A 26496-nucleotide genomic window follows, 5' to 3' on the forward strand; every position below is an offset into this window, starting at 1 on the left:
TATAACTTTAGTGGTCTATAGATGTCGTCAACCACCTTTAAACCGGGTACGAACTTTTTTAGCCAGTTCACCTGCCCCGTTGCCTCGTAACATGCTACAAACTCGGCATACATTGTGGACGATGTAGTGACGGTTTGTTTGGAGCTTTTCCATGATATTGCTCCTCCTGCGAGAGTAAACACGTACCCTGACGTGGACTTTCTATCATCTCCCGCATAATCAGAATCCGAGTACCCTACTATGTGCAAGGAATCTGATTTTCTGTACGTTAGCATGAGGCCTTTTGTGCCTTGCAAATAACGCAAGACCTTCTTTACCAATTTCCAGTGTTCTGGTCCTGGATTACTTTGAAATCTGCCAAGTAACCCGGTGACAAAAGCTATGTCAGGGCGTGTACAAACTTGCGCATACTGTAAGCTTCCGACAGCTGAAGCATATGGTACCACTTTCATTTGATCGATCTCGTATTGATTCTTTGGGCATTGAAAATCCCCATATCTATCGCCCTTGACTATGGGTGCAGGTGAGGCACTACACTTATGCATACTGAACTTTTTCAAGACCTTTTCTATGTATGCCTTTTGTGACAGTCCTAATACCCCTTTGCTTCTATCTCGGTGTATTTCAATTCCCAGAACATATGCAGCTTCACCGAGATCTTTCATATCAAAGTTCGAGGACAAGAACTTCTTTGTTTCTTTCATTAGGCTGACATCACTACTCGCAAGCAAGATGTCATCCACATATAAGATCAGAAAGATATACTTTCCACTTTTAAACTTTGAATATACACAATTGTCCTCTACATTTTCTTTGAACCCAAACTGTCTTATTGTCTTATCAAACTTCAAGTACCACTGCCTTGAAGCCTGTTTCAACCCATAAATGGATTTCTTTAAGCGGCATCCCAGACGTTCTTTTCCTTTTACGACAAAGCCTTTCGGTTGTGCCATATAGACACTCTCGTCTAAATCCCCGTTAAGGAATGCTGTCTTTACATCCATTTGATGCAAGTCTAAATCATAGTGGGCTACCAGCGCCATTATGATTCTGAAGGAATCTTTACATGAGACTGGAGAAAAGGTCTCATTGTAATCAATCCCTTCTCTTTGCGTAAAGCCTTTTGCCACAAGTCGCGCTTTATACTTTTCTATATTCCCTTGGGAGTCATATTTTATTTTGTAGACCCATTTGCAGCCCACTGTTTTGGCTCCTTTAGGAATTACCTCTAAGTCCCAAACCTCGTTGGCACTCATTGATCTTATCTCATCTTCCATGGCCTCAAGCCACTTGGATGAGTGTTCGCTTCTCATGGCTTCTTCAAACGAGGTAGGATCACCTTCCATTTGAAACTCTTCAATGTTATACACTTTATAATCGTCAGGGATAGCTGATCTTCTCACTCTTTGAGACCTTCTAGGAGCCTCTACATTTGGAACATTTTCAAGTTGAGGCTGTTGTTGCTCCCCTTGATCTGTGGCAATAGCTTCCATGGGTTCCTGAAGCACAGGTTCCACATCTTCATTCGTTGTTGCCACAGGAGGGACAACCACAGGTGCTTGCATCACAGTGTCTTCCACTGTCGGTGCAGCTACAACGGGTAGTGAGAAGAATGGCTCATGAGTCAACGGAGTGGGCACATATTCCCGCTTCTCCTCAAGGTCAAACTCTCGAGCTACCACGCTCCCCCTCATCATCTCATCTTCTAGGAAGATTGCGTGTCTCGTTTCCACAAACTTTGTATGTCTATCAGGGCAGTAGAAACGATAACCTTTCGATCTTTCAGGATAGCCAATGAAATGGCAACTAACTGTTTTGGGATCTAGCTTCCCAATGTTTGGGTTAAACACTTTGGCCTCAGCTGGGCTCCCCCACACACGTAAATGCTTTAGTGAGGGTACTCTCCCTGTCCACAACTCATACGGTGTCTTGGGCACCGATTTACTTGGTACTCTATTGAGAATATGGATTGCTGTCTTTAATGCTTCTATCCATAGACCCAATGGTAGGGATGAGTAACTCATCATACTACGCACCATATCCATCAGGGTACGGTTACGCCTTTCAGCTACTCCATTTTGCTGAGGCTCGCCCGGTGTCGAATACTGGGCTACTATTCCATTTTCTTGTAAGAACCTTGCAAAAGGTCCAGGAATCTGTCCATACGGGGTATGACGACCGTAGTACTCCCCTCCACGGTCAGATCTGACTATCTTAATCTTTAAACTGTGTTGGTTCTCAACTTCTGCTTTGAATATCTTAAATTTATCCAATGCTTCTGTTCTTTCTTTAATTGGATAAATATAGCCAAAACGGGAGTAATCATCTGTGAATGTTATGAACGAGTCAAAACCATCCACACTTTTCACAGGAAATGGACCACATATGTCTGTGTGGATTATTTCTAATATTCCTGTGCTTCGTTTGGCATTTTTCTTAATTTTCTTTACATATTTTCCTTTTATGCAATCTCTGCATTGCTCTAAGTCTGCGAACTCTAATGGAGGAAGAATATCATTCTTTACTAGTCTCTCTATTCTCCCCCTCGAAATATGGCCTAAACGACAGTGCCATAATTTCGACGACGCATCTTGAGTTCGCTTTCGTTTTCTGTTTACATCCGCAGACGAGGATACGTTTTCACTATCACATATAACATTTACTTCATCACGTAGTGATAACAAATATAACTCATTTTGTAAGATAGCAATCCCAACACATGCATTATTGAATGTTATCTTACATTTGCCATTTCCAAAATGGCAATCATATCCATCATTGTCCAAACATGAAACACTAATCAAATTCCTCTGTAAAGAGGGAACATAAAGCACATCTCTAAGAATTAATGTGAATCCATCAGCAAGCTCCAGAGGAAGGTCGCCAATGGCTTCAACATCTGCTTGGACTCCATTTGCGACTTTAACGTGTCTTTCGCTTCTTTGCGTAGTCCTCGTCGAACGGAATCCCTGTAATGAGTTTGCAACATGAACAGTTGCTCCTGAGTCAATCCACCATGTAGATTTCGAATAACTCACATACAGGATTTCATTTATGAACGTAATAATGTTCTCACCTTTCTTTGCCATTATCATTTTCAAGAATTCGGGACAGTCTTTCTTGTAATGCCCCGTCTTCTTGCAATGAAGACACTGATCTTTCTCCACTGTGAATTTCTTTTGTTGATGCTGCATGGGGCCTTTGCCCTTTCCCTTTGGAGAGTTGGCATCAAAATTCTTTTTCTTGTTATTCTCTTTCACATAGTTGATGAAACCACCATGTGAAGCTTTTATCCTTTCCTCTTCTTGCACACACATAGCAATGAGCTTCTCTAAATCCCACTTCTCGGGCTGTATGTTGTAGTTTACAACAAATGTATCAAACTCTTTTGGCAAAGAAGCAAAAATCAAATGGATAAGGAACTCATCCTTTAGAGCCAGATCCATTGGTTTGAGCTTGGATGCCAAGTTGCTCATCCTCAGTATGTGCTCTCTTATGCCACTGCCTCCACCTGAGTATCTTTCTGTTACCAGCTGCTTTATCAGCTGGGTAGCATAAGTCTTTGAAGAGCCAGTAAACTGACTCTTTATTCTGTTCAGGTACTCAGTGACAGTGTCACACTCTGAGATCGAACCCACAATAGCAGGCTCAATCGTGTTCTTTATCACTGCCAAACATTTCTTGTTGGCAGTGACCCACTTCCTATGCTCAAGGTCATAGGCCATCTTTTGGGATTGATAATCCCTATCTCTGGTTGCCCAAGCGGCATCAGCCTCGTTTGTCTCCCTCACCGGTGCCACAGGATCTGTAGGACACGGTGTGGTGACTACCCAATCAACCTCAGCCAAGATGAAGACTAGGTCGATCTTCTTTTTCCACTCTGAATAGTTGTCACCTTTCAGAGTTGGAATCTCATTGATACAACCCATCAAGTTGTACCCTCCTGAAAATACAATTCAAATAATGTGAGAACATGAAATGACACCACAATTGCATGCCTTGATTGCAACGTTGGTTAAAATCAAAACATACAACTGTTCCCTGCACTAATTCTATATCACCGTTGGGCAAAATAGAATTAATACATGAGATTATACATTAATATTATTATAATATTGCTATTAATCAACGTTGGTCAGAATAATAACAAAATTATAATAATAATCATCATTTTCATTTCCAGAATTAAATTCTCCCGTTGGTTTGAATTTAATAATGAAAATACGCAGCGGAAAACAATTTTAAATACTTTATACTATTTTTCCAGAATTATTTCTAGACTTTATAATTTTGATTATCGTTGGATAATTTTTTTTTGCATAAAAATCACACCAATAATTCAATTTAAATACTTTCTGGAAAATGCTAAACAGTATAGATACTTTTATACTGTTGAAAACGCCATTTCGGCCTTGACAGCCCATCCATTTCACTTTCGGCCCGTTACTGTTGGGCCCAGCCGGAGATTTGGCCCGCTAGCGGCCCGCGGCGGACGCGCCCGCGACGGCCGACGCGCGCCCAGGCCGCAACCTGGGCCTGGGTCGCCAATTCGGCCCATCAGCGCGCCCCCCCGCCCGCCCGCGTCGATCTCAGCCATTCATTTGGATCGGACGGCGCAGCGGCGATCTCGGCCGAACAAAACCCGACGTCGCCGCGCCCCTCGCCCTAACCCTAACCTATTCAATCTCCTCTCTCTCTCTCGCGAGACCGAGCGGCGACACGGTGGCCGGGGCGCTCCGCGGCGACCGGCGCCGGAGAGGAGAGACGGTGCCGCCGCGAGGCTCCTCGCCGGCGTGCGCGCTCCCCTAGGGGTGAGCGCGCCGCCGTCGAGTGGCTTCACGGTGGTGCCTGACCCCTTGAGCCCGCGGAGGAGGCGCTCGGGGCTCGGCTCTGTGCCGCACGCCGTCGAGCGGCGGTGCGAGTTCTCTACCGCCCACGGCGGTGATCTACGGCCAGAAGAGGTGAGAGATCCCCCCCCCTTGAGTCGAAGATGAACTGTTAGGGTTAGGGTTTGGTTGTGGGCTCTGATGCCATTGTTAGAACATGTGATGTTCATCTTCAACAATCTGATGACCGCACTACCGAGAGTAGAAGGGAGAGAGGGGGGAGATGGATGGGTTCATACCTGAGACTCCAGTGGTTGGAGTAAGGTTGCTAGAACCCGCCATCTCTGCTTCGTCGGTGGAGCTCTGCGCTAGGGCAGCGACGGTCGGGGCAGAAGGGCTCGCCGGCGTCCGACGATGGTGACGTAGGCGCACGTAGTCCAGGGCGTGACGCAGAGGGCCAGGTGAAGCTTCCCGTCGGCACAGCGCCCCCCTCCTCTAGATCGGTTAGGGTTTAGGTGTCGGTGGGGTGACTAGCGGCGCGGTGAACCTCGTACCGAGCGCCCCGGCCCCCACCTCTTTTTATAGCGCTGGCGACGGGGGCCCACCAGCCATAATGGGCTGGACGCCCCCGATCAGGGCGCGGGTCAAGGTTCTAATTAAGCCGTTGGGCTTAATTAGTGAGAGATCAGTCTAACACCACGTACATGTCAATTGATGTGCCAACAACCAAGCACCCGTAACCTAAAATGTGGCTTCGATCACAAACAGATTTCTTTAGCGTCTCAAAACAAAGCCTCACTTTCTATCAATCAATGTAAAAACTACTTGTATACAAAGCCACACTTTCTATCAATCAATGTAAAAACTACTTATATATATGGTTATCATTTGTAGGCAGATAAATAAAGAAACACGAAGTGGAAAAGAAGATTATGTATGATCCTACGGCAAATGTATCAATATCTGAAGTCAATAAGTCATAGGTCAACTTAAAAGAACTACAGAAATGGTGGGACCAGTGTGACTAAACTTATTCCAGTTTCACCTACAGAGTTCAGACTGCGTACGAAAGCCACTGATGACCTTCCGACAGCTGAAAACTATACATTTAAAAAAAAAACTATTTGGGCTACCAATGGTACGCAATGCTGCATCATACATATGCTGTAGTAATGAGCCACAAAAATCTATGCCTAAATCAGTATCGGATAGTGACAAATGAGAGTTTAAAAGGGCAGCCCTTTGCCCCAAGTAAAGTGACATCTCCGGTTGAGGTTTATAGAATTGTGCTTACTCTGCAATCTGCATTGCATGGAAATTATTAGAACCCTACTCCTCATGCCACGTAAATGCTTCACTTATAATTGCATTTAGATACAATATAGATAGATAATCTGCCAACTGAGTTCCTTTCTTTGTTAGGTATACAATATATGCCAATATTCATTTCACAAATGCTGAAGTGCCTAATACATTTTGATGTGCATAATATTTAAAGTTGAACTATCTGTCACAATACAATACACTTTACTCCAGTTCCATATAAACAATCAATGACCAACTAGGATGCCTATGAAGTGTAGAATCTAATTAGGTCAAGAAAAAAATTGTTCAACTGGTAGCGTCTCTGGTTCAAATCATATAGCACATTGCTTTCAACCAATTTGAAGTGTGGACAAAGCCAATGAACTGCTTGGTAGATGATTCAATTTAGACCCTAACTCTAATCCAGCTCACCTTGAAATCTACTAGTATTATTCTAAAATAAGCCCACCCATCTATATATAACAATCTCCCAAGCCTCACACGTGTAAGGTGGAAGGTGAGTACCAGCTCATAAGCTTTCAAGAGCGATCTCATCCTTTATCCGAAGATGTTGAGGGTTAGTAACTATCTTCTTATTTGCCTTTTCTATTTAATTTTGCAATAATTTGTGTGGTTTTGTACCTTAAAAAACAGACTCTTTATGAACTATGGTCGATGTATGATTTGCTCTTTCCTTTGGCGGAAGTCATTACTAATATCCTTAGAAGATCATCCTGTTGAACTAAAGTTTAAAGTTTGTAGAACAATATCATCTGATTCTGTAAATATTGGCAAACACAGCATAATCACTAGTAGAAAACACTGTATTTGAGAACTATTGAGAACAACACTTTCTTGTAATAAGCATCATGGCTAAGCACCTAAGCCTTTAAGTTTTGGCTTTCTGTCTTATCTTATACTTTTACAATTTCATGAAATTTTGATGATTTCTTATGAGAAAAAAGTTATATCTCATTATTTCAACCTACTAATTGCATATATCCAGACCTCCAAAGCCAGCGGGGAAGAAAACTACAATTAACAGAAAAAGGATGCCTCAGTGAGGCTATGTGATTCAGTTCATGTCAGGTAATATCCTAGTTCACTTGGATACGGAAAATGGAATGAGAAATACAGCTCAGATCAAATGCTAACCTGCATAGGTAATGTCAAAGAACACAGTGTATTCTCCAAGCAGTTTAAAAACAACTGGAACTGGGGGTCCTGATGCTGCACATCTAATATATTCAAAAGCTTTTCCATCAAGTGTCCCCAATATCAGCCCTAGGCCACCAGTGTTTTTTGTAACAACTGGGCAGAAGCAGTTGTTGAACTACTCCTTCCAAACCGGCGAAGAGTTTGCTCTTGAATTCATGCAAGACAGGGCAAACGCAAGGAAGCCTTTGGTTCCAATCATCTCTGATGACAGGACCATCAACACCAGCTACATTCCTTGGAAGGAAGAAGATGACAATTCTCAAGATAAACCATCAAAAAAGCTTCTCAAATTTCCTTCATTCAGTGAAACAAGTAGTCAAGAATCAAATAAGAGGAACCCACAAGAGATCTATAGCTCTGGATCAACCGACATGAAGTTCCTTTGCAACTTTGGTGGCAGATTCCTGCCAAGGCCAATAGATGGCATGCTCCGGTATGTTGGTGGTGAGAAGCATCTGGTTCGGGTTAGCCGAGGAATGTCATTGCAAGGACTGGTCAGCAAGACAACCAAGCTCATCAGGCAAGCTCACATAATCAAGTACCACTTGCCCGGGGAGCAAGTGAATGTGCTCATTTCTGTTGCCTCTGATGATGATGTTCACCACATGATCGATGAGTGCATTGTACTAGAAGAAATCAATGAAAGACCAGCTATGTACCTATTTACTGATGAAGATGATGAGCACCATGTACATTTTGCGGTAGGAAGCTCATCAGATGAAGATACTGAAGCACAATACATCGCTCTTATAAATGGATACGGATACACTGGGACAGGTGAGAAGTTAAGTGGACAAGGTCCTGGGAGTGCATCAGCCAGTGATCTGGATCAGCTGATGTTTGATATTGAGGATGAGGGATCGCTGACGGGCAGGACTGAAGAAGCTTCAGCACACATTAGAAACAAGTGTTCACAAAATTCTGTTACAGCACCACCGAAGGCATCCAGGATCCCTCTACATAAGATGCCTCGCATTTTCAATCAAGACAGCGCCGTGTGTAGTGATAAAGGAGAGGTGAGTTCCTATTCTGCTAGAAAGTCAAGAAATGTTAACCCTGTTTCATCTATGCCATCAGAATTCACATATCCAGCTAAGTGGGACCGATATGGTGGTAATGCAACCTCTAGGCAGCTTCCTGAAATGCAAAGGACAACAACCAACATGTCCAAGATAGATCATTATGCTGAAAGAGATAAGGAAAGCAGATCATCAAGAACAGAGTTGCTGATACCATCAGATGACAACAGTTTGAGGATGCCATCACTGAATTCAAAATACAGCAGCCAAGTGCCACATACCAGTGATGTCAATAAGTTGCTGAGGAAACAGACTGAGCCAATCATCCAATTTATCCAGTCCAACAATTCAACTGAGTTTCAGAAGCTGATGACAGAAGAGCCTGTTGGAAGAGCTGTACATGTAATGCTTGCATCTCCTTCAGGAGATTATGAGAAACTGGCCTACAAATGCCTGAGCTCTGATGAAAGCATGATATATACGAGAAGGTGTAGCCCCCAAGAAGACACTATACTTTGTTCTGATACAGCTCAGCTTGGCAAAATTAGAAACAGTCAGTTGCATGACAGGACAGAGTTGCCTGCTCGTAGTCAGTCATCTGGGTCAAATGAAGCAGGAGCTCACATATTGTATCACGACAATACGCAAATAAGTGTGAATCCGTATACCCATGAGCAGCTATTTATAGTTAATACCACAGGGAATCTACAGCTTCCACTTCCTGATGTTATGTGCAGTGGTGCTACCAAGAAAGATATCTCTTCTATACCAATTGTCTATGACAGTGAAACAGTACATTCCCCACGTCCCTTTACATCTTCAGATAGCAAGGCAGCTGAGCTGCAGAAAAATAATGCTGTGCATGCTTCGAGGGACAAACAAGAAGCTTCTCCCAGTAGCGGACGACAGGACGTAGAACTATCAACAATTGTTTTGCCTCCTTCACCTGGAGGTGATGGCAACCGTATGCAGGCTGGAGCTCCATCAGAAGAAGTTATAGAAAATGCTGCTGCACCAATCTCAGAGTTTGAGGTAAACCTCGTCACCTCCACAAGTTTACTAACGAGCTAAATTAGGAAGATTTTTTTCAAGACAACCTTTGCACTGTCCTCTGATGGCAGGTACATGGAACCAGGGACAATGAACTGGCGCTTCCTTCAAATGCATCATTGGGCAGAGACATTATAAGCAATGTCCAGGTTTGTAGACTGTCTGTAAATTAAGGTCGAATTTTCAGTCATCAGACATTAGTCCGATCACAACTATATATGTTTATGGGAATCTGTATAGCACTCTAAAAACAGTTATAGAAAAAGATACGGAAGGAGTGAAAAAAGAAAATTAAGTAAAACAGAAACATTAGTACAAGCAATATTGCAGTTCTGAAAAACGAGCCATCCATCAATCACATCATTCCATGCGATTTTCCAAAATGTACCATTGACTTTTTTTCTTTTTTGTCTTACGCCACAGATAATAAGCAATGAAGATCTCGAAGATCTGCAGGAGATGGGTTCTGGTGCATTTGGAACTGTCTTTCATGGAAGATGGAAAGGAACAGATGTTGCCATTAAAAGGATAAAGAATAGCTGCTTCATGTATCCATCACCTGGGACAGATAAGCTGGTTAGTTCCTTAAGATCACATGAATAAATGAAGTCACAATCACAATGCACACTTAGTAATAGAAGACCAATAGATCAGTCTCCCGGAACCTAGTGAACAAGGCTTTGCTCGTCAGAAAACAATAACAAATTTTCTCATGCAGATTGCGGAGTTTTGGAGAGAAGCAGCCATCCTCTCGAAACTTCACCACCCTAACGTGCTGGCATTCTACGGGATTGTGAATAATGGACCCGGGGGAACATTAGCTACTGTGACAGAATTCATGGCCAGTGGATCCCTCAAGAAAGTCCTTTTGCACAAAGAAAAATTTCTTGATCGGCGCAAGCGGATAACTCTTGCTATGGATGCGGCTATTGGAATGGAATACATGCATTCCAAGGATATAATTCATTTTGATCTGAAGTCTGATAACTTGCTGGTGAATCTCAATGATCCATCTCGTCCCATATGCAAGGTGTGTCACCTTTTCAGCAATGTATCGATTAGATCTATTGCGTAGAAATAAATGCATGGCATGAGATGATATAAATACCCCCCTCCCCCCTTCTTTGCCATATAAGCTGAAATAGAGCAACTGACAAATTACGAATTTACAACTGCAGGTAGCTGATTTTGGTTTGTCCAAGGTGAAACAGACAACAATGGTCTCTGGTGAAATGAGGGGAACTCTTCCATGGATGGCTCCTGAAATGCTTGAAATGAGCAGCAATAGGGTATCAGCCAAGGTAGCTACTCACAAACTCTCTTGATGATCCAGGAAAGTAATGATATTACAAAACTGAAATGTGTTCTGGAATTATATGCGTTTCTCATATGGCACTGAACAAGCTGAAAGCCAACAATTGAATTGAAGTTGATTTTGATACAAAGATAATTGAGTTGCTTATTTCTTTTATTCAGGTGGGTTATGGCTTGTATAGGAACTAGAGAATACTCAAAACCTAGTTTTACAGACTCAAGTTGCTAAAGTGAAGAAGAACAGAAAAATATGCCCCTCACTTTGTTATTTGTATTGTCTATAATTAAATGTACCTTTGTTTGATGCTATGGCAGGTTGATGTGTATTCTTTTGGAATCATAATGTGGGAAATACTCACGGGCCAGGAACCATATTGTGACATGCACCATGGAGGAATTTTAGGTGTGCTTAAAACATTATGAAGTTATTATAAAGGGCATGCTAAGGAACTGAGCCTAGTTCAGTTGGTCATGGGTGTGGATGTACGCCCACACCACCCAAGTTGGAGTCTTCTCTGATGCAAATTTGGGTGCCTTTTTCTGCTTTATTAATAGCACATGTAGTTCCTCCTACATGTCGTTCATTTTTTTTTATAAAGGGCATGCTATGCTGTAACATCACCTGAGGTCCTGTTTACTAACTGAAAATTTGCAGGAGGAATTTTGAGCAACACACTGAGGCCACCAGTGCCGGCATCATGTGATCCAGAATGGAAGGAACTGATGGAGCAGTGCTGGTCAAGTGAGCCTGAGAAAAGACCATCCTTCACAGAAGTCGTGAGCCGCCTCCGTTCCATGCTAGAAGCCAACCAGAGCAAGCCACTAAGCTAACTTGCATGAGGACCACTATCTATCTATGCTTTGAGTCCATGGTGCAAACTTGCCTGCGTATATATTCATACTGTGTGGTTTCAGCATAACTTTGCATCCACAGCTCTTCAATCTGTATGTGTGTGAGTGTTGATATTTTTTCTGCCTGCTGGTGTGCTGTTGTGGAACCAGTTAATAAGATATGAATGCAATTTTCACTTCCTTCTCATCTCTTTTAGTACATTGAAGTTGTAGTTTATCTGGGAATTATCCTATGCTCTATCAACCACAATCTTGTATCCATCTACTTTACTGGACCAATGAAAGCATAATATAGTTTACCATCATTACTACCAGACTACAGAGACAAAACTCTGGTCTATCTGGCCTAAGCTAGCACATAGCAATTTTCAAGGACATCAGACATGTGGTGCATATGTAAGGACATAATCTTACATACATGTGCCAAGTGCCATCATTTACAACTCAGACAGAACAAGACTTAAAGCCCTTAAGGCCTTAACCATTGTTGCCACATAACCAATTTGCAGGGGATTTAAGAAACTAGCATATCAAACTGAAGTGCATGTACAGACAAAATCTGAAGTGTGCGGGGCATCACCATACTCGGATACTCCTCGGACGACCAAGTACGATTGCTAATCCGAGGAGATCGCAGCATTTCCCCTGATATATTCTACAATAAAGCACCTTACTACATTTCGTGCCTACCGAGAACCGCTCCATCTTGACCACTCATAGTGGGAAAACTGGGAGTGCGCGGCACCACCGCAGTGAGGAAATACATCGAACAGTTCCGATGCTACACAGGAACCAAGCCTAGAGAACTAAGGAGGTGCATGAATGCGAGAAGCTAGGGATAGCAACAACGATACCTAGTTCGCTTAGGCACGAGCCAACCCGTTGGCGGCGGGGACGTCCTCTGCTCCGTCAAGCCGCTCCGCACCGCCCGTCGAGCCGTGAATGACGCGGACGCACGGCTCGTCATTCTCCTCGCGAAGAGCCCATCTCCGACGGCCGCTTCCCGCCGCGGAAGTTCAATCGGTTCCATTCGCTCGGCGATGGCTGTCGCACTTTCGGCAGGGCTCCGGGCCGGAGAAGGGCCGCGGTTTCGCTCGTGGGACCTTGCGCGAACCTGGGTCGAGCTTTCACGCCACAGGTGAAAGAAAATGTCCCCGAGGCACTTTTGCAACATGAAACTTTTATGATTGTAATTAGTTAAATATTCGTATGTTACCATTAGAATAAAAATATTAGATATAGTAATACCACATATAGATTTAAAATAAGTAGATGTATATGTGATATGAGAGTACCGCAAAATAAATATATCGGTAACGATGCCGTAGTTTAATTTTGATATAATTAAAAAAGAATCATGAGATTATTTACTAATTTTTCTCATAATTTATTTATTTATTTTAATAAGTAAAACAAGTCACATATCTAGCAAAAGTGGATAGAAAATGGATAATTATTTGAATTATAAGAGTTTTATTAAACTAAAGAAGAGTATAAGAAAAAAAATGACACGAGAACCGGCACATGTTTTATACATTATACACGAGATTTTATCTACTATGCCCCATGCTGTGGACAAGCGTTGGATCGAATTGTGCGGCTAAGATCACTGCGAGAACGGCAGTGGATGTAATTTTTTTGTACGGCCGTCGTACTATCTAATATTGTCGTTTACGTCCTTCAAACGGATCGCGATCCAAATATGCGCACCACCGACCTCCGTCCCACCAAATTTACACGGCAGAGATTGAAGGTGAATGACGTGGGGACTTCTTGCAGAACAGCCCTTGAACTAACTAATATTACATACCCGTCCAACTCATCTGCTAGATACCAGCGAGCACTTCTCCCTCTCACCGCTGCCACCGTCGCCGCCGGGGCTACGATGGGCTGCCCGGTCCTGAATCCAATTGGACCACCTCCGCACGGGACAGTCCACCCGCCGCCAGCGACCTCCCCTGCCAGAACTCACGATGTGACGATGTCGTCTCCTTTCCCCCGCCTGACCACCTCCATCCCTTGACGGCCTCAAGGAGCAAGAGATGCGGAGCTTGGCCGGAAGGTGGCGGATGTGCAGCTATTCGCGGCGTCTGGGTGAGCAGTGAGCTAGATGATCCGATCTTGGATTGCTCCGCTGGGCATTGGGAGCTTCGAATTAACAAGATCATCGATGACGCATCTCCATGTCTTCTGTAAAGCTACAGCGTACAGGATGATGAATTTGTTCTAATTTGGCTTCTTTGCCTGTGGGGTACGGATTACCCTTCACATCAGTAAGAAAATTAGCACACTATGTGGTCTCTACTCCACTGGTACTTCCTTACATTTAGTAGTATTGCCATGTGTTTTCAGTATACCAAGCTATGTCTGAAATTGCTTATTGTGCCCTTCTTTACATCAAAAGAATGTCCCTGATGTTGCATGATGATTACATATTGATACGCACATATAAATTATAATCCTCATTCTTGTATTCTATAAATGGTGTGATGGCGTGTTGTTTGACAGGTTCTGAGAAACATAGTCGAGGATGGCCGGAGACACTGCTACTGTGATTTGGTCTATGGCCTGAGGAGTCGATTCTGACCAGACCGGGTATAAGTCTGAATATTGCTCATGGAGCAAAAAGGTATCTGCTGGCCAAGGAGACTTGTGTTTTGTGCCCAATTGAATATCTTGTTGCCTGTCCATTTCTCGGTGTGTGCTGGGGTATAGTTATATAAGGTCATTTCTATTCCTAATGTTGACTGAATTCTCTCGATCAATTGTGCTATTTTAACACGTCTTTAGAGATAAGTGCAAACTCAATCAGATCTAGTTGAGCAGAAGTCTTTTGAGGTCTGATTCACGTGTTGATAGAAACTATGTTGTTTGGGTCCGTGGTTTCCTATTTAAGTCCCTGGAACTTATGTAACACAAAGTACCTAGAGCTGAGAATGCGGGGGTCATGATCACATAAAGTTTCAATTTGCAGCGAAGGGTTATACAGCATTCGGAGACATTACAATAGCACATTCTTGTAACTGCTAATAAAATGTTTTCCAAAACAGTATAAAAGATAGGTTGCACACAAAGAAGAATAAGCCGTTGCAATGACCAAAGGAAGAAAGGCTAAAACAAACGAGAAACTTATGTAATATCTTTTATCAAACAAATATTACATCCATAATTCCATATAGTGTCCATGAGAATATTGAGTTCTTCCATCCATTTCCTTAAGACACTATTCTATGTGCTTGACATGGTGCTACTTTTGTACTAGTAAGCTTTTCATGCTTTTTTTTTTTGCCTGTTTGCTTGCTTTTGTCAATGCAGTCTGTATAATGCTTTTCTGAAAATTAAATCATTCAACTTTTTGTGTCACATGATAGCCTGTAGGACAAAGTAATTATTGATGTTATGCAAATAGCTAAACATCCATAAAGAATACCAAACACGACCCATATGAGCAGCAAATGAACAAAAGTATCAAATATCGACCTTTTCTTTGTGTGTGACTGGCATTTTAATGCCAAATCAAAAAATATTTAAACCTTGTAATTTTGTAACTTCGTCACACTGCACTATCACAAGTTGGCAACTTGTTTACAGAAAATCTGAACATCTTCTTGTGTTGTCCAGGTACTGTATTTGGTTTATGCACCCACATATATTCCAATGCAGAACATTTGCATCCTGGCACACCAATGCCAACTTTCCCACTCACCAACCCCACTTGCACTATAATACTGCGTAGAAAGCTAATGGTAGTATATATAACTTGTAATTAAGTAGCTCACCTAGAACAAGCCAATTGCAGTACAAATTTGCAAGCACAAACTCAACTGTATAAACCATAAGCAGAAGCTACCATCCCTACCTGTATTCCCCAACTCCATTGTTAGATCCTTGTGTAACACCCTTGGCGTGAAAGTTTGTTCATCTGCCATGTGTGGTGGGTCGATTCTCTACGCACCAGTGCGCCGGGCTGTCCCTGCCGGTGACCTGTGGGCAGACAGCGGCAATAGCAAGATTGGAAAGAACTGGAAGGGGAGGAGTTCTTGGGAGTTTGATAATGACGATGACGACTTCGAGGCTGACTTTGAGGAGTTTGAGGATTGTGACAGCGAGGAGGAGATGGATTTTGGGCATGATGACCAAGGTTGATGAGTAACTGACTAGAACTGGCAGTCTTTGTTTCTATCCTTCAATTTTGGCTGTTTGTTTTTCTTTTCAGAGTTCTTGATTATTTTGCTCTTGTTTTTGTTTCTTTGGTGCATCTTTTTGTTGTCATGATGATGGCATGCTTGCAATAGGCTTTCTTATATCATTGCTATCATCTTTTGATATCCTTGCATCTGGTTATCCAGGACAGGAGATCCAGCATATATTTTTCGAGAATTGGGATATTTACTATATTCTTGTCATGGATCCTTATGATCCCATCATAGAGAGAAAAAAAGTGGCATTGCTCTTCCTTAACCTGTGCGTTTTCATCTTTTTGACGCAGAATTCAACATGAACAGTTCAAAATTTGTGAAATGCAATGGGCACAGCGCCAAACTTGCTGGCAGGAAGAGAAAGACCCAGTATCGAGGGATCCGGCGGCGACCTTGGGGCAAATGGGCTGCTGAAATCAGAGACCCACGCAAGGGCGTCCGAGTTTGGCTTGGAACGTTCAGCAGTCCCGAGGAAGCTGCAAGGGCGTATGATGTAGAAGCCCGGCGCATTCGTGGCAAGAAAGCCAAGGTGAACTTCCCCGAGACCATCCCAACTGATGAGAAACGGCACCAAGGACGTGTGGCTCGACTGACAAAGAAGTCTGCGTCAATGGAGAGCCTGAAGCTCAGCAACCCCTCTGATCATGTCTGCTCAGCAGGCAGCCGTGCTGATGGCACAGTTGTCAAGCTTGAGTTGTCAGAGCCAGCTCCTCTCCTACGAAAGGCGGCTAGTGCGTGGCTTGACGCATTAGAGCTGAATCAGCTTGATGGATTAAGGTACCTTGATGCTGATGGGAAAGACACGGCAGATATGGTTTTTGCCAGTGGGGAAGCGAGTCTTGCCGATGATTTTGCATATTACGAGCCTTATCCAAACTATATGCAGTTACCTTACTTTGAAGGTAACTCGTATGAGAATATAGATTCTCTCTTCAATGCTGAAACCGTTGAGGATGGCGTGAACGTCGGAGGTCTCTGGAGTTTTGACGACATGCCAATGGAGCACGGTGTTTATTGAGGCGCAGCAGCTTGAAGAAATCAAATTTGACTAGAACAGGAAGAGCCAGGCTTTATTACAGGTGATTGCACTTGCAGTGACGTACTTTTTTTGTTGATATGCAGTGTTATTCCGAGATTATTCGAATTTTATCCGTGTTGGAATTCCTGAGTATGATGCGTGTTGAAAATTTGTAAGCTCCGAACCTGTTTAATTATCCATTCGTTCCTTTTTTTCGACAACGTGTTTCTTTCCTGCTGTCATGCACATTTCCCCCAATTATTGTTCTGTAATCACTACTCAAATATCTGTATCTTGCTGTGCTTGGCCTGATGGAAGCACCGTTTGCATCTTACTGAAACTGCTCCGTACCAAGAATTTGTGGTTTAAGTTCAATGCAGTAATTCGTTTTTATCTGAATATCACAATGTTGCAACTCTCAAAGCGCATTCCTGAAGAAATTCTGGCGTTAAATTTGAGAGCGTGCAAATGGTAACACCCTAAGCAACTTGCTGGGTGAAGAAGGTATCTTGTCACGGCAGCTTTTTCTGGCGAGCAAGTGGTGGTGCAGAAGCAAAGACGAAGCTGTTAACCTAATCGACGAAATAACCTAGTCACCCACAACTGAATTTATGTGTTTGTTTAACCGATCAACCCGATTGTTTAGAGCCAAATTGGTCTTTGGAAGGTGAGACCAAGGAATCGTTTCTGTCTTGACGACAAGAAAATTCAGAGGAATCTTTGCTGGAATCATAGAATGGACGCGACGGTGGACGATTGCTTCGATGCTTCCCATGTGAGACGGGCGGACACAGCCTACCCAGACGGCGGTCCGCTGACCGATCGATCATTCGTGGGGCGGCGCGGGTGTGGCGTGCGCTCGGCTCGTGGCGGCCAGTACCAGCGCCGAGCTTGCAAGCCGGCCAGAAGGGCAAAAATAAGAAGCTAATAAAATAGACCATAGCCCTCAAATGCATAAAATCAGGTCTCAGGAGCATTTTCCCAGCTAAGTGCCTCCACGTCCGAGTTGCACAAATCTGGAGTGACTCAAAAAACATGTGAAATCCAACCAGAGAGTCATTACGTTATAGTACTAACAGATTTAACAATCTTGCATTGCATGAAAGAGTCCACAACCGCACACAGCAGCGCACTAAATAGTCTGCCAATATTTACATGTGTTGATTGGTACTAGTAGTGAACCCATTCAACAAAATCTGTATATTTTCCTGCCATCTTTTTTTTTTCAGGACTTTCCTGGTATCTTTTGTTTATGTACATGACTGCATGCTAACAACCGGGCCATGCAGAGTATCACAATCTAGATGAGCTAGGAGACCATTTTGGAGAATAGATCGTCTAGAGCTGTGTACAGGGGCTGGGCAGCTCGGGGCCTCTCCACCCTCCCAAACAGGATATCGGTTGTGGTCAAGTACGCGTCACCGTAGAAACATAGATTGGTCTCTGTTCTGGTTGTGACGATATTTCCTTCCAGTGAAACCCCAACAAAAGCACCTGTTTGCAAGTTTCCAGGAAGTTAAGCGTATCAAGGATACTACTAAGATAGTTTGTCTAAATTCGCTAAAATGTACCAATCATATGTTAGAGAGTTTATTTGACACAGGGATGTCTCAATGTTACCAATGACCAGATAAGTCGGATTGTGTTTGGGTTTCTTTTTTGTAGGAAAAATGCACCTAAACATTACTTTTTTGAGCTTTTAGCGGAAGAAAATAAAAGGATGAGTACCATTCTTTAACAAAGAAAGAATGGCATTTCATACTAGATAACGTTATCAGAATTATGCCTCTCCCCACCCACCCCCAGTTTTTTTATAAAGTTTCTATGCTAAGCATGAAACTAAAATGATAGCACTATGATCAGAGTCAACTCTCAAAATATTACCTTTGCTGCAGCTGTAAGTGTAGCATATTCCAGAACCTTTTTCACTGGCCCGAACATCTGCCTCAAAGGCTCTGCCAATTGGCCCCGCTGCAGCACTCAAGCCAGCCCCAAGAGAAAGATGAATGCGACTGCTGAATGCCTTGACAGCTTTACAGTCATGAAGCACAATGATAAAGTCTGTCAGTTCTCCTCCAATCTGGAAGATAAAGAAAGGCCACCATCAAATGGAGATTAAGGATCTTAACAACAGACTGTAGTTACGCATCCAAATCATTACAGTTCTCCAATATCCAGTCTTCTCTTTACACATTGCAACTCCCCAAGTAAACAGGCCATAATGCTTAAATGCATTTTCACGAAAGTCGTTCAGGATGGTTATGCTGATATTTTCTGTTCTTTTTTTTTATAGAAAATATGCTGATTGCTAGGATCCCATGGTCTTTATGAACATTTTTGCATACTTAAAGCAATTATTAACTAGCTTATGCTCTTCTGTACAACCAATGCATACCTAATGTGATCAGCATATCTTTATTGAGTAACTTGGAAGTTATTTTATTTTCTGGTGAAGAGCTAACAAGCTAAAGTATCACAGATGCTGCCGGAACACTAAGAGAGATAAGATTTAGTGGACAAATACCTGCACTCCCCATCCCAGTCCAACAGATAAAATTGCAGAGGGAGCAGACCATGATCCATCTGATCTGCGAGCAACTACAATACCAGTGCCAACTTTGTATGTAAGAATTGCACCCGCCTTGGCAACTGTTAGAACAGCAAGCCCCTTTGCTCCCTTTAGAATAGATGATGGGATGGACTTCTCGGGGTTTAATCTAGCAACCTACATATTGGAAAACAGAAACATTCTAAGCTTTGGATGATAAGGTTACATCTCTTTGATGGGTAAAACATCATGCATACCTGGCAATATTTCTTCATCGTGTTTGTCGCCTTGTATATCTCATACTCCATTGATACACCAACAGGCATGTTCAGCCAGCTTCTAGTGCTTGTCCAATCCATGACATCATGTTTTGCTTGCTGCATGGCATTACTGTTGTAGTTGATCAATAAGCCCTGAAGTGGGTCGAGTCTCTCATAGCAAGCATCGCACACTCTCTGAGGATCATGAAGTCTAAATTTCATGGGCATCAAGCATCTTCCCTTGGAACAATCTCTGCAGAATATACCTCCACAGAACCGGCAATGGTGCCTTCCACGAGTCAGAGCTGTGAAAGGAGAGTTGCACTGCAGGCACACATTACTACAGCTATCTGGCAACCACTCTGGTGGATCTGCTAGCAGCACCTCCCTGTATGCACTGTACTGTAAAGCATTCGCTTCAAGTAGTGGCGGTGCACTTGGAACACAGACAGATGGGTGCACGCCAACATCACCGTTCTTGTCAGAACCTAAAAATGATACATCCGTGCTGAAACTTTGCTGCTGCAATGTATCATCCTCACTCTTGTTTCCACCCGTGACAATTGAAACCAGCCCACCCAGAACAGTCTTCAAATTAACTTTTGGACTAGCTCGTGTTGGAGCGAACGGATCATCCCTTGTATCATACTCCGGGAAATCTGGTTCAAACGATGGCTCATAGAGATAATCCTGAACCGGATAACTGTTTCCCGTAACTACGTTGGATAAAGTAGCTCCCTGGTTGTGCCCGGTGTCAATTTTGGACAGGGAAGAGTATGATGTCATTTCATTTGGAGTTCCCATGGAATCATCTAGAGGTTATAGTAAGAACAAGGAACCACCTGCAAGCAATTGCATGTAACTTTTCAAGAAGATATGCAAGAAAAAACAAAAGAAGATAACAGGACAGATCCTTCAGAATTCTCTGCTTCATCATCAGATTAAGAAACCCATCCGGTCGCCCAAAACATTCATTACGTACTTTAATTATCTCGTATGTAGTTCACATGGAATCACTATAGACAGGTACATAAACACAAAATCACTATAGACAGGTACATAAAAACACACACGCATAAGAATTCGAAGTTTGAACTATGGTTAGCTAGCAGTTCAAGTTCTATGTCATCTTCAGCAATAAGCATTGAAGCACAACCAGCCATGCAACTTAATCTGCACCACGAACCTAATAAAGGTATCCAGTTGAACTAATCCTAGATGAGCAACAGCACTGCGACGAATATGCTCGAGACGAAAACACGTGCGAAACAGATATGGCTCTCGCCATGTTCACCTAACGCGACTAGACGGCCAGACCCTAACATCCACATACAGATACAGGTAAGCAATCGAGACGAAAACGTTAGCCAAACCCTAGATGTGCTAGATGGATCGATCGTCCGGTAAAACAACCGAAGCAACAGGAAGGGGATCAAGCACAGACACAACGAATCAAACCGCACAAACCTACGCAGTCGGATCGAGCGTCAGGGCGAAGGGACTTCGGCATCTAGCAAGCATCCTATGAAAAGTAAAATAACAAGCAAGATTTACGCACCCTCGGATCGGAGGGGTAGAGCGGGGTTCCGTACCGAAGCGATCGTATCGTCGCCGGAGGAAGCGGCTCACGGAGGGGGCCTTCTTGGCGTCGGCGTGGGGGGATCGGTTTGGTTGGTTGGCTTCTTCCGCCGGCAACGAAGGGGGCGAGGAGAAGGGAAGGGAGGCGAGGCAAGGAGAAGGGAAGGGAGCCGCTGCCTCATCTCGGCTACACGTTATCGGGCTTTGGGTTTCCACGTTGGGCGCGGATTCCGCAACGAGCAAGGATCCGAGATGATGGCAACCTCTGACATGTGGGACCTGGCCTACTTTCCATGGATTTCACGTTAACAGGTAGCGCACTTTATGGGCCGGGTTATACATGCTACCGTGCTGGGCCGGGCCGGGACTAGCCAAAGTTCCCATACGTAGGAAGTAGAATTTTTTTTCATATATTTTCTAAATAAAAAATTGTAAATATATGTGTCTTTTTAAAAAAAATGTAAATATATGCGATATGAGTCTAGTTCTTTAATTTTTCAAATTAGACTTATATATTTGAAATTTTTTATTTAAAAATATAAAAAAAATCTAGGAAGTAGATAGTTTTGGTGGGGCGTATTTTTCACTTTTCCCCTTGATCTCGATCAGGGTTCGAAAATTCGACGGTTACCAAGCAAAAATCGCGATAACTGACCATCTCGGTCCGGCTCGATTTCAGAAAACGAACGGTAACCGAATTTGAATTCAAAAAATTTAAAAAATAAAAAAATTCAAAAAAATCTTTAAAAACTAGATACAATTCTAAGACCTTTTGTGATATTTTTTTTCAAAAATAATATCGTTTGCATCCTATTATATAGGGAGGAAGTTTAAAAAAATGAAAAAAGTTGAAGTGTGCGACTCAATTATTAACTCATGTTAAGGAAAAGTTTAACATGCAAACACATATTTTTCATGTGTATAACGTATCTTAAGAGGATCTTTAAAATTGATTTTACTTTATTTAGAGTTTTATTAATTTCTCTATGATTTTTACAAAGTTCACAAGCATAAAGTGAATATGTTAAAAAATAGTACTGTAATTAACTTTTTTCATGTCTACTATTATTTTTTCTACGTAAATCATAGTATAAATAAACTAATAAAAGTGGTTTCGCTAATTTTTGAGATGTGATGGGTCAGTTATGAATTAATCTAGTCGCAATACATTTACACAATCCTGCATGTTACAATAACTAATTCATGAGTTCATGTATTTTTAAAAGACATAGGATCACATAAGAAGACTAACAAAATTAGTTTCATGATTTTTGGATTAGCAAAGAGTAAACTATGTATTTAACTTATTTAACAAATACATTTTCTCACAGAAAATGTTGAACTTTTTATGAGTATAAATACTTTTAGCATGTAGATTATGTTACAAGGAAACTAACAAAATTTGTTTTACTTGATTTGAAGCTCAGATAAATTAGTTATTGATATTACAAGATTGAGATAATTTTTAGATTTTTTTTTGTTGAATTTCACTGAAAATTGGAAAAACCGCTCGATAAATCGCAAAAACCGTTCGGTAACCGGTCCATCGATTTTTCTCCTAAATTTCAAATTTATTCAAATAAATTTTATCCTATTTTTTTTTAAATTCGAACAGTTACCACGGTAATCGTGATTTTTCGGTTACCGAGCTTCGATTGGTAAGTAAACCTTGATCTCGATTGGCAGCTTCAACAGTCAACACCGAGCGTCATGATCGGAGAGGTGAACTGATGCAGCATCTGGAGCCAAAATCTGCTTGAACACTGATCACAAATCCAATACTCTGGACCCGTTGCTGCTAGAGGTAAGTATTTCCTATGGAATCATGCTGTCCGATCAACCCCTACAAGCATAAGATCATTTGCACTCTGCGCTGAGATGAACAGGTAATCGTTTGTATTTGTACTCTGCGTTCAGCTAGAAATATTGAGGTTTCAAACTGTTTGAAATAATAGCACATTCACATTTAATTTAATCTAATTCCTGATATAACATGAATATGAATAGATGCGGATAATTAATTATCGACTCTCGAACGAGCCCCGACAAGATTCGAGTAGAATCGACTAGAATTCAACCAACCCCAATCGATCTCGATTAGATACTCTAGAAATATATCGACTAAAACACTTAAATAGTATATCAACTAGTTCACTCGATTTAACACTCGAGTAGAATTACAGTGTACGTACCCAATGACGACGTGCGATGCAAAAGCCCCCGTGATATCGATACAATAGATAATGACAAAGATGAAGTAGTTGAAGTTGATCTCGATGTAGCAGACAACGATGACGACGACGACGGCAATGTAGATGAAGTAGCACAGAATAATGTAGAGAAAGCAGATCATGAGCAGTCACGACGAGCGCTTCCAAAAAATCTTATTCACCCTCTCTCGGTGCAGGATCCAAGAGCGACGGATTCCGAAGACCTGCTCTCCCATTTGTCAGTGCACGCCGACGCAGCGAGATGGAGTAGTATTCGTGCGATGGCGCAGCAGAGAGATATTAGCAAAACCCTAAATGCAAATGCGTTACTTTCTTTGTGGCAGCGACTGACATATATATATATAGAGGGAGAGTCGCGTGGTTGAAACATACCATAATCAGAGTCAGGTATGCCGTCACAATCGGAGTCTTGATCAATAAGATTTCCATATATTTATCTATTTACCCATGCAACAAAAAGAATGAAACCACAAAAAGAAGATCGCATCTGCGCAAGGAACCGGACCCGATTTTAACGGACCATTCATGTAGGTGATGCGTGCTTGCGCCCTCTGCCCTGGCGCGACGCAACGAGCGAGCAAGCATGTTCTTTTAGACCTTTCATCCATACATACTAAGTAAATGGAGGAAAAAAAACCCTTTTAAGTTAATCTCCATCCACATCCACTAATAAGATGAAACTAAAGAAACACACATCCCTCATATGACTAGGCCTTTAAAATTTATTTAGAATTATATAAATATAATGAGCTAAGCCCGTATATTCTAACACAAACTCTTCCTACAGCTGGTACAAACCACAGTTCATCGAAACTGAATATGTAGTAAGAGTGAGATAGCAATCGAGAAATTGGCAAGGGTCATCTACAACAAAACAAGGATTTTATAATAAAGAAGCTCCAAAAAAAAGTTCTGCGGAGGTAATTTTCCAGTACGGTAAATTCATCAAGGTTCTGGTAAGAGGGCTAAAAGGACAGGTGATGCAAACACTCCACAAACGTCATGAATTTCAAAGATGTACAGGTACCAAAGAACGCCAGGATAATAGCACTAGATGCCTCAAATACAAGGGAAATCATATGCAGCTTGTTGTTCAGGCAGTAGAAACGGCTCAGCCAATGCCATCTCTTGTGATGGGGTCTTGCAACGAGGAAAGGCACCAGAACAGAGAACACAACAGGCATTGAAATCCTGCAAAAGAACAGCTGATCCCAACGGCAAATGCTTTTGCATGCATCAATCACATCTCATGGCAACATGCGCCTCGACCATTACGCAAACATTCAAATTGATTCTATAAGTGCAGTAGTGACTATGCGTAGCAAAATGAGCACTATTGAATCAAAATGTAGTGTGACTCTGGTATTTGCAGTCTGTTGTGCCTACTGAGGCTCTATGTTTGAAGCGTCATACCACTTGCATGCACAACGAAACCAGGGATACAGAAACAAGGATGTGCTAATTTTACATCGGAAAAGAGAGTTTGCTTTCTCCGGACGTCAAAAGATACTCTGGAACTACAGGGTAAAATTATTTCTGAGACACAGTTTAGGCAGCTTAAGAGAAATCTTTGGAGCTAGCAATCACCATGATGCTAAAATTGGGTTTGAACAAATCAAATTGTGCTGCACATCATTTATCCATCTCCCAGATGATGCCACCATCCTCTGCACGCAACAACTAACAGGAATAAGATGTGAAAAATACACAAACAATGAACTTTTTCAGATATAGTGTTACTGTGAAGTCCATAAGAAAAAAAAAGAGCACAGTCCTGTCATATAATACGATCGTGTACCTTTGATCTTTTTGTTTATCCACACCTCAAGCAGCATTCCTGCACCAACTCCAGCAGCGCACACGGCACCATAGATTGCCAATGCAGAAGGTAATGATCGCCGAGGCAGAAAATAACACTCAGGGACTTGTCTGATCTTCTTTGGAAGGCGCTTCTTAACGACCGGTTGACTAGATTCAGTAGTCACTGCACCGCCCACTGTTTTCCAGTCCACATTCTTCAGCACATCTTTCGAGTCCTCACTAGCCATTTTGAAACTCTGTAGGCATACAATACATGATTATCAGAATCGGCAAAAAGAAGGAAACGCCATCGCTCCCAAAATTAGATCTTACCATCTAAAAGTATCCTACTGGAGAAATCAGGAGAACAAACTATTATAAATATCAACAAATTAGCTATCGCCAGGTGGACAGTGAATCTAGGAAAAATAGTGTCAGCCATAAAATCTTCAGAAACACTGCAATTTTGTTTCTCAAGCATTGCATCACTGACACCCGCAAATTTGTAAGTTTGCAGCCTAAATTGTATATTTTTCACAACACATAGTACATGAGAAATCAAGCAATTGGCCAGTATATGCCTAGGTATTTCGGTCAAGCTTGGCAAGCTCAAGGATAATTGCTGAACACTTAGGATCACCAGCGTGTGATTCCAGTGTCAAAGAAAGTACATACAGAACCAACAATTTACAAATTTGATCCAATCCTAATTAATTTCTCGACGACAGATCAACGAAAAGCACGCAACCTGCCAACCATAACACATCCAAGCTACAGAAATCAAATCCTAGCACCGCTGGAACAAGCGTGTCCACGGACAAAGCCGTGGCTACGACAAGAGGTAAAGACAGGTCAAGAACTTCCTGCGTTGGCTGTGGATAAGAGCTCCTGACCCGGGTCAAGTGGACGGCGCCGATGCGCAGTCTGCGGCGGCGGCGTTGGTGGGCAGTGGAATGGCGCCTCGCGGAAGAGTCGGCGGCTAGGGTCGCGGCGGGCGGGCGGACGGACGGCGGGCGGCGCGTCGGGTATCGCCGTGGGTTGGAGAGGCCGGCGACGGCCGACGGCGAGAGCTCCTGTCTCCGGTGCTCAATGGGTTGGCGGCTGAACGATGGGGAATTGGCAGAAGTCGGTCAGAACACGGACCGGAGATTAACAGTACACGCGGGCCGGGCTAATAGGCCGAGATAATGGGCCGAACTAATGGGCCGATATAATGGGCCCAAAAAAGCCCATACAAAGGCCTGAAAGGCAAAACCGCAGAAGATCTCGAGCTAGGGT

General features: G+C 42.6%; 4 protein-coding genes across 5 annotated transcripts; 2 read left to right on the forward strand and 2 right to left on the reverse strand.

The window, feature by feature from the left end:
* Positions 1–6502: 6502 nt before the first annotated feature.
* LOC133893006 (serine/threonine-protein kinase STE20-like) lies at positions 6503–11771 on the forward strand. Its single transcript, XM_062333987.1, has 8 exons — positions 6503–6708; positions 7138–9400; positions 9490–9567; positions 9842–9994; positions 10137–10448; positions 10597–10719; positions 11048–11135; positions 11388–11771. Exons 2-8 carry the CDS (start codon positions 7298–7300, stop codon positions 11561–11563), a joined length of 3033 nt encoding a protein of 1010 aa, XP_062189971.1. The 5' UTR covers positions 6503–6708; positions 7138–7297; the 3' UTR covers positions 11564–11771.
* Positions 11772–14254: 2483 nt separating this feature from the next.
* On the forward strand, positions 14255–16994 carry LOC133891877 (ethylene-responsive transcription factor 1-like). The gene is made up of 2 exons (XM_062332581.1): positions 14255–15725; positions 16074–16994. Exons 1-2 carry the CDS (start codon positions 15512–15514, stop codon positions 16799–16801), a joined length of 942 nt encoding a protein of 313 aa, XP_062188565.1. The 5' UTR covers positions 14255–15511; the 3' UTR covers positions 16802–16994.
* Positions 16995–17865: 871 nt separating this feature from the next.
* On the reverse strand, positions 17866–21393 carry LOC133892713 (uncharacterized). Of its 2 annotated transcripts, none has more exons than XM_062333644.1 (5): positions 21168–21393; positions 19607–20451; positions 19326–19526; positions 18686–18881; positions 17866–18295 (listed from the first exon to the last, which is right to left on the reverse strand). In XM_062333644.1, the coding sequence occupies exons 2-5, from the start codon at positions 20411–20413 to the stop codon at positions 18111–18113; spliced, it is 1389 nt and encodes a 462-aa protein (XP_062189628.1). In that variant the 5' UTR covers positions 20414–20451; positions 21168–21393; the 3' UTR covers positions 17866–18110. The 2 variants fall into 2 exon arrangements, with proteins under 2 accessions (XP_062189628.1, XP_062189627.1); XM_062333643.1 differs by having other exon boundaries at positions 21202–21392.
* A 3238-nt stretch (positions 21394–24631) lies between these two features.
* Positions 24632–26362, reverse strand: LOC133893532 (uncharacterized). Its single transcript, XM_062334569.1, has 3 exons — positions 26112–26362; positions 25217–25475; positions 24632–25085 (listed from the first exon to the last, which is right to left on the reverse strand). Exons 2-3 carry the CDS (start codon positions 25464–25466, stop codon positions 25051–25053), a joined length of 285 nt encoding a protein of 94 aa, XP_062190553.1. The 5' UTR covers positions 25467–25475; positions 26112–26362; the 3' UTR covers positions 24632–25050.
* Positions 26363–26496: the final 134 nt, after the last annotated feature.

This window comes from Phragmites australis, chromosome 15 (assembly GCF_958298935.1).
Source record: "Phragmites australis chromosome 15, lpPhrAust1.1, whole genome shotgun sequence".
NCBI classification, from domain to species: Eukaryota; Viridiplantae; Streptophyta; class Magnoliopsida; order Poales; family Poaceae; genus Phragmites; species Phragmites australis.

What these genes read in the sequence shown, in the direction of transcription:
- LOC133893532 (XM_062334569.1), bottom strand. Translation starts at nt 25,466, where the DNA reads ATGGCTAGTGAGGACTCGAAAGATGTGCTGAAGAATGTGGACTGGAAA. An exon ending in GATAAACAAAAAGATCAAAG is followed by an intron (nt 25,086 to 25,216) that starts GTACACGATCGT and finishes TGTTGCGTGCAG; the next exon opens with AGGATGGTGGCATCATCTGG.
- LOC133892713 (XM_062333644.1), bottom strand. Translation starts at nt 20,413, where the DNA reads ATGGGAACTCCAAATGAAATGACATCATACTCTTCCCTGTCCAAAATT. An exon ending in CGATGAAGAAATATTGCCAG is followed by an intron (nt 19,527 to 19,606) that starts GTATGCATGATG and finishes TCCAATATGTAG; the next exon opens with GTTGCTAGATTAAACCCCGA. An exon ending in GACTGGGATGGGGAGTGCAG is followed by an intron (nt 18,882 to 19,325) that starts GTATTTGTCCAC and finishes TTTATCTTCCAG; the next exon opens with ATTGGAGGAGAACTGACAGA.
- LOC133891877 (XM_062332581.1), top strand. Translation starts at nt 15,512, where the DNA reads ATGTGTGGTGGGTCGATTCTCTACGCACCAGTGCGCCGGGCTGTCCCT. An exon ending in TTTTGGGCATGATGACCAAG is followed by an intron (nt 15,726 to 16,073) that starts GTTGATGAGTAA and finishes TTTTTGACGCAG; the next exon opens with AATTCAACATGAACAGTTCA.
- LOC133893006 (XM_062333987.1), top strand. Translation starts at nt 7,298, where the DNA reads ATGTCAAAGAACACAGTGTATTCTCCAAGCAGTTTAAAAACAACTGGA. An exon ending in CACCTGGGACAGATAAGCTG is followed by an intron (nt 9,995 to 10,136) that starts GTTAGTTCCTTA and finishes TTTCTCATGCAG; the next exon opens with ATTGCGGAGTTTTGGAGAGA. An exon ending in GCAATAGGGTATCAGCCAAG is followed by an intron (nt 10,720 to 11,047) that starts GTAGCTACTCAC and finishes ATGCTATGGCAG; the next exon opens with GTTGATGTGTATTCTTTTGG.